Here is a 27,966-nt window from a genome sequence, read left to right as displayed (position 1 = left end):
TCAGATTCTCATTTCCATTAAGCAAGGAAGCCCCTCAAAAGTTAATTTTCTGTCTTATGTAACAAGAACTGTCCAGTAAATCCTGTCAGTAAGAACGCTGTGAAAACTCGCGAGTAATATTCCATCACATAGCCCCGTCACCCATCACCAGCAGCGTTAGCTGCCCAACAAATATTTAACTAACGCTGATGACAATAAGGCTTTTGGCAATGTGACCGGCAATTCCATGCAGGACTGACAACAATAATAAATTGTTAATCACAGCCAGTTGTGACAGTCCACTCGATTTCTGCCAAGCTTCTAGAAGTTGAGATCCAATCCGTGTTCAGTGGAAGTAATTACCATGATTTTGGAGAAAGTGATACAGGTGCCACCATTCCCATGGATAAGTAGTTGATCCGCAGTGGTAAAGAGAGATCTCATGGAAATGATTTACCTAGTCTCTCTTCTCCTTCGAAAAAATGCAGTACTAATAAGGAAATATATTCTGATTTAATAAATATGCATTCTTCTTTCGCACCTTCCTCTGTTTCTGTCAACACCGTTACTTCTAAGCACAAAAACGAAGTCCGTAAACGTCATACTAATTGACATTATGCTTTATCAGCATTCTTTTCAATAAGAGGGAACGACAGCAATGTGTTCTTTGTTTGGAGATTTTAGCCAACGACTGCGTGAAGCCTATAAAACTAGACATCTGCAGACAAAACATTCAGACCATGTAAATAAACCCATCGAATTTTCTAAGCGTCATGAGCAAATACTAAGAGGAACTGTCAGATACCTCAAAAACATAGCAGTTTTTCTTGTTAATTGCTCATACTTAACTGCAAATTCCAAATGATGAGAAATTTATTCTTCCAGCAACCATCAAAATGTGCGAAATCACGCACAGAGGACGGTTTGCTGAGAGTTTGAAGTCGATACCACCCCCCGACGACGAAAAATAAATTCCTACCATATTTTCATGATAGGCCAAAATGCATTCTAAAAGTGAATGAAAGTACTGACGATGGGACATCTTTCCTTGCTTCAAGTTTTTCTATTCTGCTGTTATGATAATGAAACGCATGAGGGCTGCCTGTTTTGTAAATGACTGAAAGGGTGGACTACAGATGAATATATTTTCTTTCTTGTAAATTCCTTTATTGATGACAAAAATCTGTCTTTGGTAAATTGTGTTGGTATGTGTACCGATGGGGCGGCAGGATGTTCTGGAACTAAAAATGGGTTCATGAGAATAATACGTGCTGTTTCTCCTTCTGTAAAATTCAAACATTGCATGATACACATGGAGGCACTGACCTCTGTAGTGGTGCAACCGGAAGTCAATAAAGTGCTGAACGATTCAACTTTCTGGAAGCACGAGCTTTAAACAGTGATCTGTTTTCCATTCTTTGCGATGAGACGGCTCTACTCATGATTCGCCTCTTTTGGTTGTGTCGTGATAAAGTTTACGTCGTATTGTGAAGCTGAAGGGTGAACTTCGTCTTTTCCTACTGAACAGGAGACCTACAGTTGCGCTGCTCTGTTCCTGGATGAAAAACTGAGTAATCATAACGTATCACTTCATCGCCGAAATCGTAATATCATCTTTCTAACTGATAAAGTACTTGAGTTCGAGAGAAAACGTGGACTTTAGAAAACCCAATAGGAGAAGGGTAACTGATACGTGTTTTGTTGTCTGAATTATTTCGTGAAAGACAATGAGTTGGATGTAGGTAAAATTAGTAGATCTGGCGTTGTACATCACGAAACGCTTCGCCAACGATTCGAGAATAAATTTCTAGAAACTTCATCTAGACATGACTGGATCCACAATACTTTCGATAAGATCGTACCAGACTACTTGTTAACAGTCGAACAGGAGGAGCTAATTGAGCATGTGATAGAATACTTCGAAATAGATTTAACTTGAAGTTTCTTGAAAATTTTTGTGTACAAACTCGAAATGAATATGCGAACTTAGCAAGAAGTGCATCAGATGCGTTATTACCCTTCGTATCAACGCACCTGTGAGAGTCAACATTTCCGAAGTGGCAGTAATGATGACGAAGATTCGTTCGACTGCAGCTGGAAGGGAATCTGCGGGTTTTCTGCTTCAAAGATCCAGCCGAGATTGGATCTGCTTTCTTCACAAATTCGAGGATGCGCATCACACTAAAAGTGCATATGTCTGAAAAGTCCCGAATTTTGACCCGTGTGCATTTTTACTCTAGTTTACATTCATTTTGGATGATCAATTTGGATAGAACAGGTTTTAATTTATCATTTAAATGTCGACTATTATTTTGTCGTCATTTCTACGTCGTGATTTTTCAGATATCTACAGATTCTGAACGATTTAAAATGAGTATAGCAGGAAACAGTTATGCTTGATTAAACTGATTTGTGAACTAATTTTTAAAGATAATTTGTGCGTAGTGAAACAAACACTCTTGCTCAGTTAACATAACTGCACACGCAGGCTTGGTTGTGTATAAACTAGCTGTAATTTTTAACTTTCACAATACAAATATACCATACTTAAAAAAAATTGTAACTCGCTCATGTGATCTAATTATTACTATTATCGAAGTATTATTATTGTTATTGTTTAATTGATGTCTGTAATAATTAGACAAAAGTAAGCACAAGCCGTGGGCCGTTATTTGCCATGTATGGGAAGTGTTGAGGAAGAAAGAAAAATAGGGGTGTGGGCAAAACAGTTTATGGTTCAGAAGGAGGCTCGACCAAAAATGTTTGAGAACCACTGTTCTGGAGTACTGCCTGTGGGCTACGTGACAAGGCAATTGTGCTGAGGAGAACATACTGCTAGCCAATGTGACCAAACTAGTAAATTACAGGAACATGCATTTAAGGAATATTCAAGACTTGTCGAATAAATTTCCGTACTTACCGTCAAGTCTTCAGTCAACAGAAGTAGATTTTGACTGTGTGGTATTGCAAGAGATCTGCCTATAATTCATTAACAATACAGGAAGCGGACGTAACGATCATTCCTCAATAAATCCTTACAAGTCATTAATATAATTATAAACACTTATATGGTCATCCTTATAATTTGTGTTTGTAAAAGTACGTGAGATGATACGCTTGCAACACAATGGAAACTTTACCCGTTATGGTTCAGCAGCAAAAAATGTGTCTACTTTCAAGTCACTGAGTTCCTAAGAAGTTTTTGATAACGTATTCCGGTATGATTTCACTTTACGGTGTTGCAGTTATTTCTATATAGTCATGCAAATGTGTACTCTAAAGAGAATTTAAAGGCTTCCAAATCACATATTGACAGGTGGTAACAGTCGTAAGTGACGAATATTTTGCTGTATTAGTAATTCTTGCACCATTCCGATCTTCCGAGAGAACACGTTTTTGAACGCTTAACCTGAATTTCTTGGGTAATATATCGGTATTACGATTGTAAACAAATGGAGTGAATATTATGGCAATAACGGAGCGGAAAATATGTTAAAAATGGAATCATATATTGTCAGGACATTATCAATTATATCGGCACGTCAGCTTGAGACTGAGCATTGTGAACTAAAATGTATACATGCCGCATTGCACTCCTACACTTACACCACTTCAAGGCGCATTTGATACCTCTCTGTCGAATATCGTGTACAAATTTTGCATTTACTATCAGCATAATTGCCAGAATAGGAAAGAATCTCTACGAAATATCGAGAAAGGTGTAGAAAAAAGGTCAACACTATAATCACTTTACGATATTTTTAAAGTTACATTTAGCAGCGCTAGACCAGATGTTAGATTAATGCCTTTTCAGTCAGTTCTGCCGTGGAGTCTGCGTTAGTTCGTTTCAGTGTGAGCTCCGTGGCCACCATCATGTGTATCGATAACGTCAACAAACAGTGCATGCTGACAGCGGACATTATGTCCCTCTTTCACTGATCTTGTCTTCTGCATGTGCCACAACTTGATAGCAGCAGATATCTACACCATTTTCTTACTTTTCTTTACAGATTAGTCACCAAGCATATGAACATGTTTTCATGTATATCTTTGTTCCAGTGCTGTCCGTTGCTTCTTCCACTTCCTCCTGTATGAGTATGAAGCTGTGTAACTGCGTTACAAGTATTTTTGAAGATTCCTTCGTCAAAGTCAAAGAGTACCACAGCGCAGTAGACTTGTGGTACCTACGTTACCTCTTCACTGACTCGGCGTGGGTCAGAAGACGTGGCTTTGTAACAAGAAGTGGTCGCTCCACTCTTGAAACAGACGCAGGTGTTGGTAGCCAGTGCTTCTTTATGCTCCCTTCAACCGCCAAGTTTACGCACGATTCGACACAAAGTGGCTCACTGTTCTCTTGGGATCGAAAAATGAGCCACAAGCATTTGGCTTGCTCTGCTGCAAGTTGGTTAACCAAGCATGTTAGTTAAGATTAGAATCATATTTCTGTTAATTTATTTCTATTATTCATCGTGGGCGAATTATAATTATTTAATAAATTTTGTATGTAAATTGTGAATAAGTGAGAATCACGAACTTGGCATTGTTCCCGAAACGACCGTAACATTTCGGTGTTAAGTACTAGCGTAAGAGATACAGTGAAAGGAAATTCTGTTTTCATAGTGATACCATCTATCTCATGTTCGCGAATTGCATTTTTGTTCGCTTGATGGAACTATATTCTGATGGGGTTTCTCTGAGCAGATGGTAGATGTAGCCCTCAGTCACTACGTATTCGTGAACCCCAACCTAATTCCTTTTTGGTATAGTAATTGCAAAAGTTTTCGACCCGTGATCTCCATGGAGTCAGCAGTTCTGAATAATTCAAATGGTTCAAATGGCCCTGTGCACTATGGGACTTAACATCTGTGGTCATCAGTCCCTTAGAACATAGAACTACTTAAACCTAACTAACCTAAGGACATCACACACATCCATGCCCGAGGCAGGATTAGAACCTGCGACCGTAGCAGTCGCGCGGTTCCGGACTGAGCGCCTAGAACCGCTAGACCACCGCGGCCGGCTCTGAATAATTCGGATGTTTTAGGAGTTACAGAGTTTTATGTGAACGATAGTTTTTTGCCCTCAGCCACGATATGATCTTGAAATATAAACCACTTCATTTTAACAAAATTAATTACCAAGATCTTTTCTGTCTGAGTTCAGTGACGTTACATAGTCTCCTCTAAGTTGAATATTTTATAAATTACAGAAAATTTACGTTTTTGTTATAGGCCATCATTCACCACTTATTATCAGAGCTATCTAATGTTAATCAAGATAATTACTTAGACGTTTTCTCTTTGAGTTCGGCGATAGCCCTCTGGTATTTTTAAAATATAAAGTTACTATGTAATCGAAAGAATTACGCCTTCAGACACTGGAAGAACTAGATCTTGTACTACCACACGTTGTTGAATCGTGTGTTAGCTCATTTTAACCGAGTTGCTTAGTATGACACTCTCTCTCTCTCTGTTCTCAGTGATACGAGTACGTTCATATAAGTTAAATATTTCGGAAATCAGAAAACTCTCACGTGAATGAAAGATTTTGGTGCACATCGAACATGTGTCTCATTGTCTTTGCATATGATTCTGTAGTTCTGGACAAAGTGCCGGAAAGTGCCGCAACAGCTAATATTACGCACGTATATTGAAAGTTTCTGCAGCTCGATGATTTGTACATTTTTTGTACCCTTATACGCGGTAGTAATGAGTCCACAGTGCATACCAAAGTCCACTTTCCTAGTTCATCATATTGTTCTTTGGGCCCATCCAAAGTAATTGTACACCACACGACCACTACAGATAAGGTGTTGCAAGATTACTCTCTGTACGTATCGGGAATTATTTTGATGTCGTTTTGACCTATAAACTCGATAATTCGGATTGCACTTGACAGACACAACTGTTCCCTTGCTGTATACTGAGTAATGTCTGATGTCCAATTTAAGATAAATTATGTTGTAATACGGAAAGCATCCCATCGAATAGACGTAATAAATCAGGAATATAATTCAGTGACTCTGAAATAGTTTATGCACTCCACCATTCACAATCAGACCCTAGTCTTCGTCATTTTTTTACCGAATTCAAAAGAATTAATTATAATCACAAAACTGTTTACCCCTAATAATTACAGAAATATACTGAATTGACTATTTAGTGCATTACTTCCTGTGTTATCTTTCAGAAGAGTTTGTATGCGTGTCATACGTTTTATATAGCACCCTCACGTCCTAATCCATTGCGCCACACTAACTCTTCATCAGTTAATTCTTTGGGGCATTTCTGGTAAACACTGTGTGTTAAAGAAATATACTGGTATAAGGGCAATTAAGCCGTCCGAGCGTGAGCCAGCTAGGCTACAAAAGAAGACCGTAGCATGTCGATTTACTGATTGATAGTCGCTGAGACTAAACTTACATAGGTTCAACAATTTAAAAGAATTCTCAGAATAACAAAAAAATTTGACAACATTATCAGCGATCTATTATAATTAAAATTTAAAGGTTAAAACAGTCTTGATCGCAACTTTTTATTTTTGTTGGAGTGATCGGTTTCGATTCTATTTAGAAACTATCTTCAGACTCCAGAACGATGGGTGGACTCAGTGGAGCATATTGCGCCGACCCTCGACGCTGGAATAACTGCAAAACTACGAGGGAGGTTGTGTTTCAATGTATAACTGCGCGCTTTCTTCGACCCTGAAGTCTTAATACGCGACCATGTCTTAGTGCCCAGTAAAAAGTTGGGCCTGATTATTGTAGTGGGGGGGGGGGGGGGGTGTCAGGACATTCTGTGATGGGGTCGTCCCTTCAACGTCTCCTGGAATACATATGGGTCTTATCATCCACTGCATTAAATATCGATGTAAGTACACAGCTAGTTAGTATATCATATGAAGACGGTATCTGTTCTTTCGGACATGTCCGAAAGAACAGATACCATTGGTGACCATGCACCTCATTATAATGAAATTACAATGAAATGAATACCCTTAGCTGCATACAGGAGTTGATATAAGTCAACAGGGACAGTTGAAAATGTGTGCCCCAACCGGGACTCGAACGGGGGATCTCCTGCTTACATGTCCGTAAAAAACAGATACAATCTTCATGGCTCACCGGCCATTTGACCATCTTCTTCTTCTGTGCGGATGCACAAACAGTGCCCGAATTCTTACAGGAATCGACAGTAAAGCTGCGAGTAACGAGTATAATGGGCAGGGGCACTATGAATATAGTGCGGGACGATAAGTTGCGATGTGGGTCTCACGGGGGGCGGGCCAGAGATAAGTCCCTGCAGTCGCACTATCCTCTGTGTCCTCGGTGGCTCAGATGGATAGAGCGTCTACCATGTAAGCAGGAGATCCCGTGTTCGAGTCCCCGTAGGGACATTTTCAAATGCCCCCGTTGACTTACTCGTATATCAACGTCTGTGTGCAGCTAAGGGTATTCATTTCCTTGTAATTTAGTTAGTATATTTCACACACAAACACAACAAACAACGATATGTTCAGTACAGTTAGAAGAATAAATTATTATATTTGTAGGCGATTTTGGAGGATACAGGGAGTAACATTCAATGCCGATGTCAGAAACTATGGTTCTAAGCCGGGAGGGCATCAAAACGAACTGAGCTTGGACATCAGATACGTGAATGTCATTTGGTGCTGCTTCGACTTCATGCGGAAGTTCATTAACAGCAGTGGCTTGTGAAAGATAGCATGCCATTCCTACTGCAGCCGTAATCAGGTGTTCCCAGTGGGTGAAAGGTCTGCAATCCGGAGAAGCTGCTGGCCAGGGCAAGAGTCGACCATCCCCTGTATCGAGATTGGTCAGAATAGCACCGGAAACAAGCTGTCTTGAATTTGCTTGATGGGAAACAGCGTGACGAAGACCTCAAAGGCAGTACCGCTGTGTTGTAGGAGTGCCGTGGATGACAACCAAAGGAGACGGCATCCCAGTCCATCGCTCCTAGCTGTTGGACCGCATGATGCACTAGAGTCAGCCTGATATCCCACCACTATCCACGGCGTCTCCAGACACGTCTTTGCTAGTCATTGGGGCTCAATTAGTAGCGAGAATCATCGATGAAGACAATTTAATTCTAGTCAATGATATTCCAGGCCGAAGACATGTCTGGAGACGCCCCAGCCAGTGGTGGGATACCAACCTCACTGTCGTCCGCCATACTGCCTGACAGCCAGGAGTGACAGTCCGTGGTGCCATTTCCTTTGATAGCAGAGCCCCTTTGCTTATCATCAGCAGCACCCTAATAATACAGTCGTACGTCAACGATATTCTGCGCCCCATTTTGTTGCCCTCCATGGCAAGTTCTCCTGAGCTTGCAGTTCAGCAAGATAACGCCGGCTCACACACAATGAGAGTTTTTACTGCCTGTATCCGTGCTTGGCAAACCCTACCTTAGCCACCAAGTTTTTCGAATCTCTCCCCAATTGAGAACCTTGGGGTCATTATGGGTAGGGCTCTGAACCATCTCTGAATCTTGACCCTCTAACGCGCCGGTTGGACAGCATTTGGCTTGATATCACTCAGGAGGACATCTAAAAACTATATAGATCAGTGGCAAGATGAATAACAGCTTCATAAGAGCCAGAAGTGGACCGACGCATTACTGAGTTGATCAATTTGTGAATTTCTCTCTCTTGAATAGCTCATCAGATTTTTCTGAGTTGTAATCATTTGTTTGTCTGCAAGTGAAAAGCACATCTACCAACTTCCGTTCTATTGGGTTTCTCATTCGTGGTGTTATTTTCTTCTTTTTTTTCTTTTCTTGTCTTAGTGTGGATTTGTGTTTCTGCAAATAAACCCATTTCCTGAATAATGATCCTGCGCATCTGTCCTCTCAGGAACTAGTCACGTGGGGCCGTTGAGATCCTGCATGGCGTTGAGTATTCCCTTCTGAACTCATCTTCTTCGCGTTTGCATGACCCTTATGTTATTGCGACCTACCTGAGCAGCAAGAGCCAATGATCCTGACGCTGTCCACAGATATTGCTTATCGAGAATTTTCTTTGTTTGTGCGCCAGTAGTCTCCTGGTTTAAATGAAAGTATTTTAAAATTAATATTTAATTTTGTTGGGTGTGCAAGTGTTCTGGAGGGAGTGAAAGAGTGTTGTTGTGGTCTTCAGTCCAGAAAATGGTTCAAATGGCTCTGAGCACTATGGGACTTAACATCTGAGGTCATCAGTCGCATTGAACTTGGAACTACTTAAACCCAACTAACCTAAGGACATCACACACATCCATTCTCGAGTCAGGATTCGAACCTGCGACCGTAGCGGTCCCGCGGTTCCAGACTGAAGCGCCTAGAGCCGCTCGGCGACAGTGGCCGGCTCTTCAGTCCAGAGGCTGGTTTGATGCAGCTCTTTATGCTACCCTATACCGTGCAAGCTTCTTCATGTCCAAGTACTTACTGCACCATATAACCTTTGGAATCTGCTGTGTGTGTATTCTTGCCCCTCTGTACCATTTTTACCCTCTAGGATGCCCTTCAATATTAAATTGGTGAACTCTTGATGCCTCCTAACATGTCCTACACACTAATCCCTTCTTCTAGTCAAGTAGTGCCACAAATTCCTCTTCTCCCCAGTTCTATTCACTACCTACTCATTAGAAAACTATGAAAAAGTATGCGTGGGAAAATCTTGTGTGATTGGAAGTCGTAAGACGTGTTTCCAGTATGTATACTTTCGTATAAAAGAAGGTACAATGGAAGTTAGGTGTTAAAAGAATTGATACTCAATTTTCGAGGATAACTTGGACTTTGTTTTTGTTTCATTTAGATTTGGTTTCATAAATTTATGAGGTCTTTCGTATTTACTTTCTGTAATCCTATAGTTTCTTGTACTCATTGTATATTATCCTTCTTTCCCTATAGCTTATCCTTATTTTTCTCAGAATTTCGAACCTCTTGCACGATTTTACATTTTAGAACGCTTTTTGCAGGTTGACAAATCCTATGAACGTGTCTTGATTTTTCTTCAGTATTACTTCCATTATCAAGCGCAACGCCAGAATTGCCTACTGGTACACAAACCAACAGGAAGTAATAAGAGTGGGAGACGAAGAACGAAGTGCTCAAATTGGAAAGTGTGTAAGACAGGAATGTAGTCTTTTCTCCTACTGTTTCGTCTACACATCGAAGAAGCAATGACTGAAATAAAAGAAAGTCCCAGGAATAGGATTTAAAATCAAAGTGAAAGGGTATCAGTGATTTATACGAGCTGACGATATTGCTATGTTCAGTGAAAGTGAAGCAGAATTACACCATACGTTGAATGGAATGAACAGTATAATGAGTATGAAATATGGATTGAGAATAAATCTAACAAAGACGAAAGCAATGAGAAGTTTCAGAAATGAGAATAGCGAGAAACTTAGCAACTGGGTTGGTGATAATGAAGCAGATGAAGGTAAGGAAGTCTGCTACCTAGGCAAGAAAATAACACATGAAGGTCGGAGAAAGGACGATATCAAAAGCAGACTATCACTGAAAAAAGGGCATTACTGGACAAGGGAAGTCTAAAATAGGCCTTAACTCGACGAAGAATGTACTTTTGGAGCACATCACTGCATGATAGTGAAATATGGACTGTTGGCATATCAGAAAATAAGAGAATTTGCGATGTGGCATTACACAAGAACGTTGAAAATTAGGTGGACTGATAAGGTAAAATGTGAAGAGGTTCTCTGGAGAATCGACGTGGGAAGAAATATGTGGAAAAACTAAGAATGAGAAGGAACAGGATGGCAGATTTTTTATTAAGACATCAGGGGATAACTTCTATGGTTGTGGAAGGAGCTGTACAACATAAAAGCTGTATAGGAAAACAGAGATTGGATTACACCCAGCAACAATTGAATATGTTGCTTGCCATTTCTGCTCTAAGATGAAGAGGTTGGCACAGGAGAGGAATTCATGGCGGTCTGCATCAATCCAGTCTAAGACAGATCAGTTAAAAAGAATCCTATACGATGAGTTAGCGATTACCGCAGATATTTGAGAGCAGGAGATTTTCTGGTTTGCCTTTCAGATCATCAGCCAATGAGAACTAGGCATTTCCCGTACCATAATGCAGCAAGTCTTAGTCAGCAGAACATGTGGACCCCTACAAATTTCGGTTACGATGAAGAAAACTATTCATTCACTCTTCTTTATATCTGAAGTGACTACAGTTTTAAACTATTCATGGGAATTTTTGCGATTTTATGTGAAGTAGCTAGGAAGTTATTTGCGTGTAAATTTTCTGATCGATTAAAAACCCCGCATGGCCAGTTTCGTAAACTTTACGGAACATTGTGGTGAGCACTTCCTTTGAAGAAAAAAAAATAAAAAAGACTGAACGACCTGATGTAGTAACTCGTAAATTGCTTGGGTCAGTTACTGTTTAGATCGTGCAATTTACTGAGTGTGGACTTTTACGTTCTGGCTTTACGTATGAATACACGTAGCAAAACAATGTAACAGTGAACTTGCAATGGTAATAGCTTTCCGGCAATAATTGCAGACTTGATAACAACTTAAAATGTGTTTCAGACTTAATAATGCAGAATTGAGTGCCCCTCAAACCTGTTGCGCAGGTAGATAGAATCGCAAAAGCGCAATATTTTCTTACGAACGTACAGATACTGTGTTCAAGCTCGAGTTATGCGGCCTCTGTATGCTAAGTATCAGTTGCTGTTTCTTTAACGCTGCCTTTAGTCGACTGAACCAAAGTCTGTTCTCACAGAGTGAAGGGGATGGACTCAAAGAAGCATATCGAGATATTTGGACTGAATTTTCCGCACCGAAGATAAAACACAAACTTTTTGGCAGAACTGGAACCTGAAGCAGGTGTATGAGAAGCACAAAAGAGCCCGCCCCGTCATACACTAATCAGCAACTGGACGTTTGCTTCATGCCGTCTTCAAGGTGTTGCTGTTTTACTGAGCAGCAGCGTAAATCTCTCTTCCGTCTACGAGTTGGCAGTCATACATGTAGCTTATATCTAATGTGTGTACAACTGCACCCACTTAGACTAATAAATGTAACTTACAAGGGGAGGCCGCCAATTGTGAAATTCAGATTCGATTCATACTGCGCATAATAAAAGCTCATGGACAGAGGTGTAATGAGGCAATGCACTAAGATGCACTTCTCAGCCTTTGTCGAGAAAATCGACAGTTAAAAGAAACCGTTGCGGTGAAATACTCTCTACGATTTATAATTTCCTACAGCGTCGTGGCGCAGCAGTAAGCGCTCGGGTTCGTAATCCGAAGGTCGCCGGATCGAATCTCGCATCGTGCAACCTTTTTTTTTTAGTATTTGTTTTATGCATACATATATATATCGTGGGGTCTCTACTCTAATTCGAACGTTTGACTTACACTATACGTATTCGTTTCGGAATATCGTTTTTACATCTTCCGTTAACTACACGTGTAAACATTATGAAGACAATTAATAACATTTATGAAATACAACTTTGTTTGCGAAAAACATAATTATGTTCGAAGTCGCCAGTTTTTCCACGACAAACGACTTTCAACAACTTATTATATGCATAATTGTTGCAACTGATTGCCGGGAATTTTATATATATATATATATTTGAATTACAAAAAACAAATACTAAAATAAAAAGTTGCATGGCGCGGGATTCGATCCTGCGACCTTCGAAATACGAACCCGAGCACTTACCGCTGCGCCACGACGCTGTAGGAAATTACAAATCGTAGAGAGTATTTCACCCCAACGGTTTCTATTAACTGTCGACTTTCTCGACAACGGCTGAGAAGTGCATCTTGGTGCTTTGCCACATTAGACCTCTGGCCATGAGCTTTTATTATGCGCAGTATGAATCGAATCTGAATTTCACAATTGGCGGCCTCCCCTTGTTAGACTAATAAATGTAACCGCTGTGTAAGATGTGACGTGTTAATATCAGGTATAGGTCGTGCCAAACAGGTGACTGGCAGGCGGTGCGTGGCTCTCTCTGCTGCTTCAGCCACTCGCCGCCACCGATGTCCTCTGGTGAGTCGCCTCCATCTGCAGAACGTGGCGAGTGCTGCAACGGCTGTGGAACGACTGCGTGTGGGACGTGGGATGTGGAGCAAGCAGGGCGAAGAAGAGCACAAGTGTGAACACCCAAATCTGTTTCATTGTATGTAAGCTGCGCTGGTACATTGAGTGCGTACGAATTGGAAATAAGTCACACATCAGAGTTCTGACACTACTACAGCTGGTCTAGTCACGTCTACTACAGAAACAGAGCGCCGGGACGCGTGGTGCTACTCTAGGCTGTGGGCGGGGGGGCCCGCGAATGGACACCCCTGGCCCAGCACAAGTGGTGTGCGGGCCGCGCCCAGGTTACACCGAGTACATAATTTCGGTACGAATTCACATTCTTAGTACGTTGTAAAACTCAGTCACAAGAAAAAGATCAAATTACACTGTTCTTTTCTTTTTACGAAAATTGTACAGAAATGACATACAAAACTAACTGACTACTGAACCATTTGTCATAAAATGATATGTTTCTTTCCAGAACTTTATGAAAAATCTGTTGCTTCAGCATACAGACTGAACAGTTTAGCAGATGGGCTGGCAGCTGATTATTTTTTTTTTCAACCATTTTTTTCAGTGCTAAGTGATTCAAGTGAAAAAGCTTAATCTTTTCAACACCACGATCAAAATTCGGATTGAAATTTCTTGTATAGTAGAGTGAAAGAGCAGATAGTCACACTCTGATATATGTATACGTATATATATGGTGCTTAGAAAACATACATGTCGTTCGCAGTCTACACAGTCAGTCTGCGTATCGAAAATAGACATTACTGAAATGATAGCACAGAGAAATCAGATACAATACATACATGAGAGCATTGTCATACACATTAAACTAAAATCTCTAAATTATGTGCAAATTACTTTGTGTTTTAGCTTAAGTGATTCAGGACTGACACAAAGATTACATTTTTCCAGCTGTTATTTAAAACACTGAATTCATTAAAAAATTATCTGGAATGTTTTGCTCCACATTCATAATGAAGCTAACTACACACTCGCACAATATTCTAAACCACCATTTCACCGTACGCGAAGTTTCTGCTCACTTTAAAATGAAGTCACGACAGGTATAATCACCTCTTCTTCCGTAAAGAAGTTCTTTGGTGAGTGTGTATAATTTCGCTTGATCGTACGTTTTGAATATACGTTTATATCTCTTTCGGTAGCAGTCTTTTCATTTTTTTTATCTACAGCCTTCCATACTCATAACAGCTGGTGTACATACATAGGATATCTCTTGGGTACACGTCTAACAGTGCGTCTGATTTTAAATGCAACATTAGATTTGAACTTCTTCTCTGGAACAACGCTCCACTGAATTATCGATAATGAGGCCATTATTCGGAAGCAATATTTGTAAAGCACTTCATAAAAAAGTAGATAGAGGTCTCTTTATCATCGCGTTTCTCTTTATAGTAATTAATAATAATAATAATAAATTTATTCTTATCGTGATGCACCAAATAGTGTAGTGGCATGAGCCACAGTATTGACTTTTTTTCCAGATCGAACAGATCCGTAACGATTTTTTTTTATTTATTTGCTGAAATGTCGCAAGCATTTCGTCATCATATTCGCCTCCGGCTTACGAGAATCAGTCACAATAACATATTAAAATATCTCCTCAAACAAATCAACATTTCAGTTTTCGATGTAAGTACATCTTCGGTTATTAAATGTGAAGTACACAAAGTGTGTACAGAATATTAATCTCGGAAAGTGTATTTAACAGCACAGATCCCACAGATTGATAACTAAAGTGATTCTTGAGGCATAGTTTTTACTGGGGATTTGGAACTGGAAACGGGAAACTAATTAAGTTTCTAATCAGCAGAGCATTGGATTTGCTATCAGAGTAAGAGGTAAGCTATGTGAAAATATAGTGCGATTTTACTGCGACTTGTCAACGTCCTGGAAACACAAGAAGTTGTTCAAGTAAGTTATTTTAAATAATCATTCAATACAAATTAGCTGTACTTCGTCTTGAAATCTTGTTCGTTCACGAATCGAAGCAACTGATAGGAGAGGTGTTTCAGATTTATTTGATCCAGGTGTGTGTGTTAGTGCTCTAAGAATCACGACAAATGTAGCTATAACAAGGAAACTTTGTGCAATGTTTAATCTGTCACGATGTTAAGTGATAATTATTCTGAGTACTAACCACTTCGCATTTTTAACACGGATGGCGCGCTCGAGTAAGCCGACTTTGCTGCGCCAAATACAAGTATGTATCTCATGAACTGCAGTGCGTAAATGAGTCTGAGAAACCGCGCTGTGGCCCGAAGCGCCTCACAAGCCGTCACTGATGGCGACTGGCAATGACTGAGATCTATCCGTGACAAAGCACCGTCAGACTTCAGCGTGCCGAGAGGTCTCGGTGGGAGTATGGACGTTGCAGCAGCTGTGGAAGCCACGTCGCCTGTCGAGTTGGCGAAGCGAGGCCCCGGACTCGTTCCTCGTCGGCCGAACGGCGAAAGCTGGACGAAATGCAGGCGGCGGCGCTGAGTGGTCGTGCCGGCGGCGGTTAGTTGCAGCGCTCGATGCCCCAGCCGGAGGTGGACATCTCGACCAGCTTGACGCGGTAGTCGGCGTCCAGGATGAGGTCCGAGATGCAGCCGACGAGGCCGACGCGGTATTTGCCGTGCGTCTCGCGCTCGATGTCCTCCATGCCACCTGAAAAGCAAGAGGCGCGTCCAAGTGAACACACAGTATTCGACACCACCCACTGAAACAGTTCTATCGAACACTCCGCGCTTTCTGTCTGCCTAACGAGGACACGCTCCCCGACCGACTGAAACTCCCACCTAGCTCCACCTACCCACAGACCTCGTGCATGTCCTAAATGCTCGCCAGCGTTAGATTCCAGGTCGAACGTAAATGTGCGTCCACGCTGAAGGCGAATCAACTATATAAATGGGTGGTGTCTGCTCTATCGTACAGGTCTGAAAGGAGACACCGCGCATTCATTTACTCTGACTTTTGCAATTTATTATACACTCCTGGAAATTGAAATAAGAACACCGTGAATTCATTGTCCCAGGAAGGGGAAACTTTATTGACACATTCCTGGGGTCAGATACATCACATGATCACACTGACAGAACCACAGGCACATAGACACAGGCAACAGAGCATGCACAATGTCGGCACTAGTACAGTGTATATCCACCTTTCGCAGCAATGCAGGCTGCTATTCTCCCATGGAGACGATCGTAGAGATGCTGGATGTAGTCCTGTGGAACGGCTTGCCATGCCATTTCCACCTGGCGCCTCAGTTGGACCAGCGTTCGTGCTGGACGTGCAGACCGCGTGAGGCGACGCTTCATCCAGTCCCAAACATGCTCAATGGGGGACAGAACCGGAGATCTTGCTGGCCAGGGTAGTTGACTTACACCTTCTAGAGCACGTTGGGTGGCACGGGATACATGCGGACGTGCATTGTCCTGTTGGAACAGCAAGTTCCCTTGCCGGTCTAGGAATGGTAGAACGATGGGTTCGATGACGGTTTGGATGTACCGTGCACTATTCAGTGTCCCCTCGACGATCACCAGTGGTGTACGGCCAGTGTAGGAGATCGCGCCCCACACCATGATGCCGGGTGTTGGCCCTGTGTGACTCGGTCGTATGCAGTCCTGATTGTGGCGCTCACCTGCACGGCGCCAAACACGCATACGACCATCATTGGCACCAAGGCAGAAGCGACTCTCATCGCTGAAGACGACACGTCTCCATTCGTCCCTCCATTCACGCCTGTCGCGACACCACTGGAGGCGGGCTGCACGATGTTGGGGCGTGAGCGGAAGACGGCGTAACGGTGTGCGGGACCGTAGCCCAGCTTCATGGAGACGGTTGCGAATGGTCCTCGCCGATAGCCCAGGAGCAACAGTGTCCCTAATTTGCTGGGAAGTGGCGGTGCGGTCCCCTACGGCACTGCGTAGGACCCTACGCTCTTGGCGTGCATCCTTGCGTCGCTGCGGTCCGGTCCCAGGACGACGGGCACGTGCACCTTCCGCCGACCACTGGCGACAACATCGATGTACTGTGGAGACCTCACGCCCCACGTGTTGAGCAATTCGGCGGTACGTCCACCCGGCCTACCGCATGCCCACTATACGCCCTCGCTCAAAGTCCGTCAACTGCACATACGGTTCACGTCCACGCTGTCGCGGCATGCTACCAGTGTCAAAGACTGCGATGGAGCTCCGTATGCCACGGCAAACTGGCTGACACTGACGGCGGCGGTGCACAAATGCTGCGCAGCTAGCGCCATTCGACGGCCAACACCGCGGTTCCTGGTGTGTCCGCTGTGCCGTGCGTGTGATCATTGCTTGTACAGCCCTCTCGCAGTGTCCGGAGCAAGTATGGTGGGTCTGACACACCGGTGTCAATGTGTTCTTTTTTCCATTTCCAGGAGTGTATTTATTGTGGTAACGGCCTTGCCGCAGTGGCTACACCGGTTCCCGTGAGATCACCGATGTTAAGCGCTGTTGGGCGTGGTCGGCACTTGGATGGGTGACCATCAAGGCCGCCACGCGCTGTTTCCATATTTCGGGGTGCACTCAGCCTCGTGATTCCAATTGAGGAGCTACCCGACCGAATAGTAGCGGCTTCGGTCAAGAATACCATCATAACGACCGGGAGAGCGGTGTGCTGACCCCATGCCCCTCCTATCCACATCCTCCACTGAGGATGACACGGAGGTCGGATGGTCCCGGTAGGCCACTCGAGGCCTGACAACGGAGGTTTTTTTACATTTATTGTACACCAGGTGATCAAAAATATCCGGACACCCCCAAAAACATACGTTTTTCATATCAGGTACCTTATGCTGTCACTTACTGCCAAGTACTCTATATCAGCTACCTCGCTAGTCATTAGACATCGTGAGAGAGCAGAATGGGACGCTCCGCGAAACTCACGGACTTCGGACGGGGTCAGGTGACTGGGTGTCACTTGTGTCATACATATGTAGGCGAGGTTTCCACATTCCTGAACATCCCTAGGCCCACTGTTTCCAAAGTGATAGTCAAGTGCAAACGTGAAGGGACATGCACAGCGCAAAAGCGTACAGGCCGACCCCGTCTATTGACTGACAGAGACCGCCGACTGTTGAAGATGGTCGTAATGTGTAAGAGGCAGACATCTATCCAAACCATCACACAGGAACTCCAAACTGCATCAGGATCAAATGGTTCAAATGGCTCTGAGCACTATGGGACTTAACTTCTGAGGTCATCAGTCCCCTAGAACTTAGAACTACTTAAACCTAACTAATCTAAGGATATCACACACATCCATGCCCGAGGCAGGATTCGAACCTGCGACCGTAGCAGTCGAGCGGTGCCAGACTGTAGTGCCTAGAACCGCTCGACCACCCGGAGAATCACGATCCCCTCCCAGTTCTATGACAGATAATCGGAAGGTGAGAAAACTTGAATTTCAGGCTCGAACGGCTGCTCATAAGCCACACATCACGCCGGTAAATGCTACACGACCCCTCGCTTGGTGTAAAAATGATTGAACAGAGGAAAAATGTTGTGTGGAGTGACGAATCACGGTACGCAATGTGGCTATCCGATGGCAGGGTGTGGCTACGGCGAATGCTCGGTGAACGTCATCTGCCAGCGTGTGTAGTGCCAAAAGTAAAATTCGCAGTCGGTGGTGTCATGGAGTCGCCGTCTTTTTCATTGAGGGAGCTTGCACCCGTTATGGTTTTGCATGGCACTATCACAGCGCAGGCCTGCAATGATGTTTTAAGCACTTCCTTGCTTCCCACTGTTGAAGAGCAATTCGGCGATGGCGATTGGATCATTCAACACTATCGGGCAACTGTTCATAATGCACGGCCTGTGGCGGAGTGGTTACACGACAATAACATCTCTGTAATGGACTGGCTTGCACAGAGTCTTGACCTGAAACCTATAGAGCCCCTATGGGATGTTTTGAAACTCCGACTTCGTGCCAGCCCTCACAGACCGACATCTGTACCTCTCCTCAGTGTAGCACTCCGTGAAGAATGGGCTGCCATTCCACAAGAAACCATCCAGCACCTGGTTGAACGTATGACTGCGAGAGTGGAAACTGGCATCAAGGCTCAGGGTGTGCCAACACCATACTCAATTCCAGCAATACCGATGGAGGATGCCACGAACTTGTAAGTCATTTTCTACCAAGTGTCCGGATACTTCTGATCACATAGTGTACGTGAAGTCCAAAAAGCAAACGCCAGTCAACCAAAGCAGGTCGATACAAGGGTCAAAATTTTTCGAAAGAATCGACTTAAAAATTTTGCAAGGAACTTTAATTTGCCAAAATGTACGCAGTTTTTCACGATACCGTGCCTGGCTCACTCGGTAGCTTTGGAGAATGGTATTCGGGTAATCAGAGGATTGCCGATTCGAATTTTGCTATGGTCTTTTTTCTTTTTCTTTCTTTTAATTCGAATATCTGCACATTTCCAATGTAAAGTTCACCAAATATATGCTAATTAGCCCTTACCTAATTATCATTTTATGAAAACTGCACGTCTACTTATTTCTAATTACATGTTGTATGCAGAATTCCAGTTTCCATTGCAAATACAAATTCTTAATTATCGTTATTTTATAATGATTTGTAATGATTTTGTAACTCTTTCAGTTCAAACAATCATTGTTATCAATTTTTAATAAAATGTCGATATTTATGCATCCATATTTGTAATGTTTGTGATATCTAACGGTAAACAAGGAAACGTGCATTTTTCTTAAATAATGCTGATCAGAGATGTGCTAATTACCATGTATTTGAAGACTTTTTATGTAAATCATGTAGATATTTGAGCTGAGGGAAAGCCGTAGAACGAAAGAAAGAGACCAGCGAGTTTCAAACCAGTGATCTATCGGCTCCCCCATTTACGCTCTTTGACGCTACCAAGCGGACCACGCGACCAGCTGTAAAAAGTTCCTTAACTTGGGTGGATTAAAGTTCCACGGAAATCTCCAAAGTCTGTTTTCACCAGAATTTTCGAGAGTTGCATAGAAATACATTTCTCCGTTGATATTTGAGTTCTGTATTTCACGTACCACAGATATAAGAAAATTACAAACGTCCGAGTGCCGGGTGATATCTCAATAAGTTCGATTGCAAGCAGTCTATGTTCAATTAATCGATTGCTTCACACGAGGCCATCTGGAGCTCCCGCATCTGTCGCTTTCATTTCTGGTGAAGACCTGCGTAAAGCATAAATTGGGACAAAATCACCGATGACGTGCAGGCGCGGTCCCCTTGTTAGTAATAGTATGGTCACACCACTGTTACCGCACACGTTTGAGTGTATCCGATATACTTGTACTTTACATATGAAGGATGGCCTGTTGTAGGCTGTATAATAATGTTCTTTATTTAGTGTGTGCATTGAGTTAATTTTGACGTTGCGTCATTTTCAAGCACTTGTAAGGTGTCACCATCTTGTACGTTCTTGAAAAGGAGGCATTACAATCAGCTACTCGCACAAATTAAATTAAATACACACCCTAAACGGACCATGTTTTCATCTATAAAATATTCAGAGGCTGTGGCCCGATACAAAAAATTAAATTTTATCTGGCAGGTACAGTTATTTTAATGGATGCTGTAAACTAAGTTACATGTATTCACTTCGGTTGTGGGTTCGGAAGTCTACCGATGGCTCTGTTATACGACGGGTTGAGGATACCAGTAGTACAAGTGACATTTCGTAAAAGAATAACCTAAATGGACATTTGGTAAGCTAAACCACGCATCTTTTAAGAGAAAAAGATGTACAAGTGAATTCGTACTGAATATTGCACTAGGTGATAAAGTTTAAGCTCAAAGATTACACCTGGACTACATTTAGAGTACAACTTGTGCAAGTGAAATGGCGCACGAAGCAAGAATTGTTGGTGTCGTTAGTGAAGCTTAAAATGCGTATTTTTTTAAAATGCAGCGATAGCGTAATTTCTTTGCTTCTACTTGTCTGAAATAGTAGGTTGTATTGTTATAGTGAACTTTTGTTCTTATGACATGAACTGAGTAAGCTCAGATTCATTGACATTTTATCAGTAGCTACCTGGAATGCACGTGCGCAGTAGTTGCATTGAGTAAAATGTCGCGTCAGTGGAGTTTATGCAATACCGGTAAATCACTGCTTCTTTTACACAATGACTTGAGCATCATGTACAGGAAATGTTGGTTTCATCATATTTAAGGAAATACATTATAGTTTATTTTCCAGATGCCAGTTCCGATTATGATTTACTCGAGACTTTTGATTGTGGACCTAGGGAATAGGGTTCAACGTCATCGATCACAAGTTCAAGTGAAAAGAAAAGGAGTAAATGTACGGGTAAGTTTGAAGAAATTCTTTCACATACAGTATGCCCAAATGCAAAGTTAAGGTTTTCTTTAGGCACAGCCCGTTCAATTTCTCTTTTCATCCTAGTTTTTTGATCAAAACCTGTGAAGTTCTTCCTACAATATTAAGATATTCCACGCCTTTTTGAAGAAAAACGTGGCTACTAGTGTACTAGAACTATCTACGAGGGTGAGTCAAATGAAAACCTTAAATATTTTTTAAAATATTATTTATTGTGCAGAAGTGGTACAAAGCTGTATCAATTTTCAACATAATCTACCTCTCGCTCAATGCAAGTCCTCCAGCTCTTACAAATTGTATAAATTTCTTTAGAAAAATTCTTTTGGTAGTCCGCGCAACCACTCATGCACCGCGTGGCGTACCTCTTCATCAAAACGGAACTTCTTTCCTCCCATTGTGGCTTTGAGTAGTCCAAACATATGGAAATCACTTGGTGATGAGGAATGGCGCCATTCATTGGTCACTCTCTTCGTTTCAGGTTGGTGGAAGTGAACCCAGGTTTCGTCCCCAGTAACGATTCTTGCAAGGAAGCCATCACCTTCTCGTTCAAAGCGCCGAAGTTCTTCACAAGCATCAACACGTCGTTCTCTAATTTCAGGTGTCAGCTGCCGTGGCACCCATCTTGCAGACACTTTGTGAAACTGGAGCACATCACGCACAAAGTGGTGTGCTGACCCATGACTAATCTGTAAACATGCTGCAATGTCATTCAGTGTCACTCGGCGGTTTTCCTTCACCATGGCTTCAACTATTCTGTGGAGTCGCAATTTGTTGTGGCTGGCCTGCCCGCGGAGCATCTTCTGCTGAAGTCACACCATTTGCGAACTTCCTACTCCATTCGTAGACTTGCTGCTGTGATAAACATGCATCATGGTACTGAACCTTCATTCGTCGATGAATTTCAATAGGTTTCACACCTTCACTACGCAAAAACCGAATAACAGAACGCTGTTCTTCCCTGGTGCAAGTCGCACGTGGGGCGGCCATTTTTATACTGATATTGCGACGATATGTGTGCATCTGCACTAGGCTATTCTACACAGGCTATTCTGCACGCTGTTTGTTGCACGCTTACCAACTTACAGGATAACGGCGCGAAATTTCGATTTGTTATTACAAATTTAAGGTTTTCATTTGACTCACCCTCGTACTTCGTTACGTTACAGGAAAGGAAGTAATTTAGAATGCTCCTGACAAGCATTTCAAAGACAAGAACAATCCTTCTCATCACCAGAGGTACCGGAAGATGTAACCAGAGGACAGAAGCAGACAAGAAATCCGGGGTACAAAAAACAGGAGGTTGGAAAGAAGTTAATAAATTTAGGGGAGATGTTTACTACTCTTTAAGGGAAGGTGACTAAAGTAATGTTAGTGAAACATTTCAATCACAATTGTACGTACCACCGCTCTGAAAACTTTATGGAACACGATAGGCAAATCATATTTAAGGACTGGGGTCTTGGTTCTTGGACCTGCAAGCTTTATTCATATGTGCATGTGTATCAGTGAAACTGCCCAAGCTTCTAAACCTGGCGCAGTTAAGCCAAGATCAATTAGTAAAATTATACATCTCAGGGTATATGGGTGTGTAAGGAATTTTAGTTAGAGACTTTGGATATTAATAATGGAAGAACAGCTAGCAGAAATAGGCACAGGCATTCCACAACCAGATTTCAGAGACCACAAAGAATCTGCTTTAAAGAAACCATCAGAGAGAAGAGAAGAGGTACAAAATGCAGGAGCGATTACAGCAGAGCAGACAATTCTCAGACAGTGTTTGAGTTCCGAGCTTAAGCTGAGCAAAATGTATGCACTGTAATCCATTGCCCCAAGTACGTCGAACTGAATACAGCTCCAGTTCAAGAGTGGTATTACCGTCATGTTTTTAACAGAGACTTCAGTCTAAGCTTTCACCATCCACGCAGTGACATGTGCAGTAATTGTGACAAGTTCAAGACTGATATTACCTTCTCAGACAGGGCGTTAATTACTGAACCCGAGAGGTAGAATGAACTTCATTTAAGAAAAGCGCGAAATGAGATAGACGAAAAGAAACTGGATAGGAATACGAGAATTTACTGCTGTCTTTGCACTTGACTTACAGGAAACAGTGCTGGAGCCTTATATGACTATGAACAATGCATTTTATCTGAGTGTGTTGTGGACTTACAATCAAGGTGTGCATGAATTTAAATTTGGAAAAGCTTACATGTTCATAAGAAATGATCCCACCAAAGGGAGGGGTTCATGGGAACTTGGTTCATGCTTGGCCAAATATTCAGAACAACTGACCCATATCATTGCATACAGCGACAGCTGCAGTGACTAGAACAAGAGCAACAATATTTTGAAATACTGAATGTACATCTTGAGGGAAAACCAGCACAATGACACAATAGATTACAAGTTCATTGAAACTGGCCTGTAATGTCATCAAGATTTTGGTCGAATTGGAGCTGCATATTTGTTCCCTAAGACAGAGTGGAAGGACTGAAGAAGGCTGTCATAAAGGTTACCATAATGATATTGAAAACGGAAAAGTTTCTTTCGAATATAGCCATGCTTTACACAGCAAAGGATGAAGTTGCTACAGATACCGAAGGAAACAAAATACAGTAGAGGAATATTAGATGGATCTGAATAAACAAAAGAAAACCACTAACAATGCAGTTCAAGCATTCACTAAACTGTGACCTTGAGTTTATAGAAGTGGATACTAGGAGGCACAATATCGGTCGCCAATCGATGCCTCTTCTGCAGCCTTTACATGAAAACGGCACTGAAATAAAATTTGAGAATGACAATATATCCCATTCCCAGACAGAAGTAATCTCGGGTGCAACAGAGAGTGGTCATAGAAGAGGATGTCATGAAAAAATGGGATGAGGAAGACAGAAAAATGCATAACACAGAGGTAGAGCATCACGAGTATTGCCCCAGGCAAGAAATACGGCAGTAGGAAACGATTCTGTATCTGTATACACTGACAGTAAGGTGACAACGGAAAGTGACTATGAATAATTTCGTATATGTTGGAAGCCCACCAATATAATTTCGTTTTGGTGTTTTTATTTTCTTTCTTATTTACTCTTGTGTTATAAAGTTCATGAACTGTTCAAAATATGTTATACAAGGAAGTAAATAATATATTCTTAGTCTTGCACCTGTTTTATTCTAAAAGGTTTTAAGGCACAAGGGGTATAGGTACGTGTAAAACATAATGCATGGGTACTACAGTCCCTAACCCTGACTGCAACTGTACATGGATTAACTGACTATCAAAAAGAATTATCGGATGTGGTGGTACCAGCTCACATAATTTATAAATAGCCATTTAACTTTAACAACCATTTACTCAGTTCGCTTAAGACAGACTTGTACTCTCAGCCTCTCATACACCATAAAGTAAACATCGACGGATCACAACAACACAAAACAAGATGTACTAAAGTGCTTCCTATAACTAACCAATGAAAGATAAAGGCCCGAGAATTGTGAATTTTTCTGGTGTTATCACGCTGTTTCCCTGTCCACTAATAACACTTTCATCATCGTGATAATCTGTCTGTTTCTGTTGCACAACGCGTTACGCATTCAGTAAAGTCACGTTAAGCCAAAGAATGGAATATACCACGCGCCATTCATCCGTAAACTGTGCAAACACGGCACCCAGAGTATTTTATTGTTTAGATGATTTGTGTACTGCAGATATGAAACCATTTCAGCATTGCCGTAAATAAATGGGAGAGATATCACCCCACGCGAGCTTTTAGATGAAGCTCAGTGACCTGTGTTCACCGATTTTAACAGTAGGTGCAGATCGCATCGGTAGCTCTTGCGTCTTACAGGTGATGGTATACGAGAAGGTGGAAGAATCAAGAATATATTTTACACAGCTATGAAATATTTAAAGCGGCGATTAGCAGAAGATAGTTATTCTACTAACATGATACATGAAACAATTCACTTCTCATCGTCATGAAAACTAAATGTAAGCGTTTAAAATAAAATAGTTATTTGAAGTCTATTAATTTTTTAGCAAGCACTCTTTTAGTAGCAAATGAGAGTAGTTTTTAATCAAGATTCGTTAAAGGGCTTTACTCTGAAAAAGAAGCCTACAATTTCAAGGTCTCTGGAAGAGAAATTCTTGGCTAAAAACCACATAACGAGTTCGTAAAATGAGACTACCACACACATTTTCGATGAAAGTGTATGAATGTATATGTAACACAGAATAAAGCCTCAACTACCAAGATCACTAAAATAAGTTAGTCATATAGATGACCAGTTTTGGCAATTCTCTGTTGCCATCTTCGGATCTGTAGAAAGGAGGAACCGAAAATGCTATGTTTACATCATTACATAATCTCCTCCGTCAGTACAGTAAGTGGTACTATCAATTGTATGTCCCTGTTGATATCGTAAGCTGCACTATAAATAGGCATTTCATTTTTAAAATAAGAGTTGTGTACACACACATAATTGCGACGATTGCAAGAGTTCACATTCATCACCACTTTACAACTGACCTTCTTCCATGACCATCCTCTTCTTTTTCCTCTCTCTCTTCCTGCACACAAGATTACTGTTATCTGGGAATGAGATACATTGTTACAAAACGCATGGTAAATGGGAGGAATGTGGTTCATTATCTTCTGAAGATTTTTCCACTTCTCAAATTCTATTTCAGTGCCACCTTCATGTAAAAGCTCCAGAAGAGGCATTAATGGGCTACCGATATTCTGCCTCCTGAAATCCACTTCTATAACCTCAAGGTAACGGTTTACTGAGTTCTTTGACTGCATCGTTACGGTCTTTCCTTTGTTTATTCTGATCCATCTAATATTTCTCCACTATACAGGGTGTTTCAAAAAGGACTTTACAACCTTGAAAATTAATATAAATTAATTCATAGTATTTACAGAGGTGTCAATCTGTAGCGAAATACAACAAGTATTGTCTCGCGTAGTTCGCTAGCGCCGAGCCGCACCGTAAGGAACACTAGCGGAAGTTGCGTTAAAGATGGCTGACTTCACTGGAACCGAGCGTGCTAGCTGTGTGTTTTGGTTTGAAGAATCGAAGTCGGCTACAACAGTTCAGCGAAATTTTCGTTCCATGTACGCTAAAGATCCTCTGCAACATGTGAGTGGCATAAATGTTCTGTAGAAAGAGGGTGCAAGAGCAAAGTGTATGGACCCTTTTTTTCCGTGAGAGAACCATCAATGAGATAGTGTACCTGGATATGTTACAACAATTTTTGATACCACAGATCGATGAGGATGATTAAGAACGAAGTCTTTACTCCATGCAAGATGGTTCACCACCCCACTACCTGGCTGACGTCCGAGATTTTCTCAGTGACCTTTCCAGATCAATGGATTGACCGTGATGCGCCAACTGCTTGGTGCCCACGTTCCCCAGACCTGACACCATTCGATATTTTTATGGGGATTCATCAAGCATATAGTATTTGGACCTCCTGTGTCGTCTTCTCTACCTGAACTTAGAGCAAGAATTTATGCCTTCACTGAGCAAGTTACAGCTCCAATACTGTAGTGAGATTGTGAAGAGATTGACTTCCGATGGCATGTGTGCAGGATAACCAACGGATGCCACATACATCATCTTGAGTTTAAGGTAAAAAAAAAAAAAAAAAAACTTGATGCGTTACCCTGCAAAATAACACTAAACCCACCTATACATCTTGTTTCCATAAATTTATATATTTTTTTAAATTCGTTAAGTCATTTTTGAAACACCCTGTATTTTGTTTCCTTCACTATCTGTAGCCAATTATGTCTTTGCTATGAAATTCAAGGGTTTAGCTGAAAGAAAGTTTTGTTTTATTTCCACTACGGTAAGCCGGCCGGTGTGACCGAGCGGTTTTAGCGGCGTCAGTCTGGACCCGCGCGACCGCTACGGTCGCAGGTTCGAATCCTGCCTCGGGTATGGATGTGTGTGATGTCCTTAGGTTAGCTAGGTTTAAGTAGTTCTAAGTCTAGGGGACTGATGACCTCAGATGTCCCATAGTGCTCAGAGCCACTTGAACCATCCACTACGGTAAACATTCTGCTAGTCTTCTTCACTTCTCCCGTCTGATCTTTGGAAACTATTACATAGTTCAAATGTTTCTTTGCCTTTCCAATTCGATCAAAATCAGGACAGGTTCATTGAACTTGGGATCAATAGTACATGTGTCGATATTTCCTCAAAATTATATATTTCAAAACAAGGGCAGCTGTTCAGTGTTCATGAATGTGAGTGCTTGTAACCGGCGCAATAACATGCGTGTACATAGCTGCTGTTTTAAAATTGATATGCCAACATATAGTGTAGCTCACGACGCTAACATGGACATACTGTGTATAGCACCACTTACTGTACTGATGGAAGAGACTATGCAGTGATGTAAACAAAGCATTTCCGGTTCCATCTTTTGCAGATCTGAAGATGGCAACAGACAACTGCCCAAACCGGTCATCTAAATTAATAAATGATTTTAGAGGTCTCAGCTACTGAGAATTTATTTATAGT

The 27,966-nt window shown here is 41.9% G+C and overlaps 1 protein-coding gene and 1 pseudogene across 1 annotated transcript in view; one reads left to right on the top strand and one right to left on the bottom strand.

Moving 5' to 3' along the window:
* Positions 1 to 13,123: 13,123 nt before the first annotated feature.
* The window catches only part of LOC126088464 (pikachurin-like), a 1,041,406-nt gene continuing 1,026,563 nt past the window's right edge, over positions 13,124 to 27,966 (bottom strand). The window contains exon 14 of the mRNA XM_049906606.1: positions 13,124 to 15,728. Coding sequence (XP_049762563.1) covers positions 15,580 to 15,728 — 149 coding nt within the window. The 3' untranslated portion in view covers positions 13,124 to 15,579. The remainder of the gene's footprint in view (positions 15,729 to 27,966) is intronic.
* LOC126089883 (5S ribosomal RNA) lies at positions 17,482 to 17,599 on the top strand (annotated as a pseudogene).

Source organism: Schistocerca cancellata, chromosome 6, assembly GCF_023864275.1.
Source record: "Schistocerca cancellata isolate TAMUIC-IGC-003103 chromosome 6, iqSchCanc2.1, whole genome shotgun sequence".
NCBI classification, from domain to species: domain Eukaryota; kingdom Metazoa; phylum Arthropoda; class Insecta; order Orthoptera; family Acrididae; genus Schistocerca; species Schistocerca cancellata.
The sequence above is the reverse complement of the archived record's forward strand: the minus strand, read 5'-3'. Positions and strand labels throughout refer to the sequence as shown.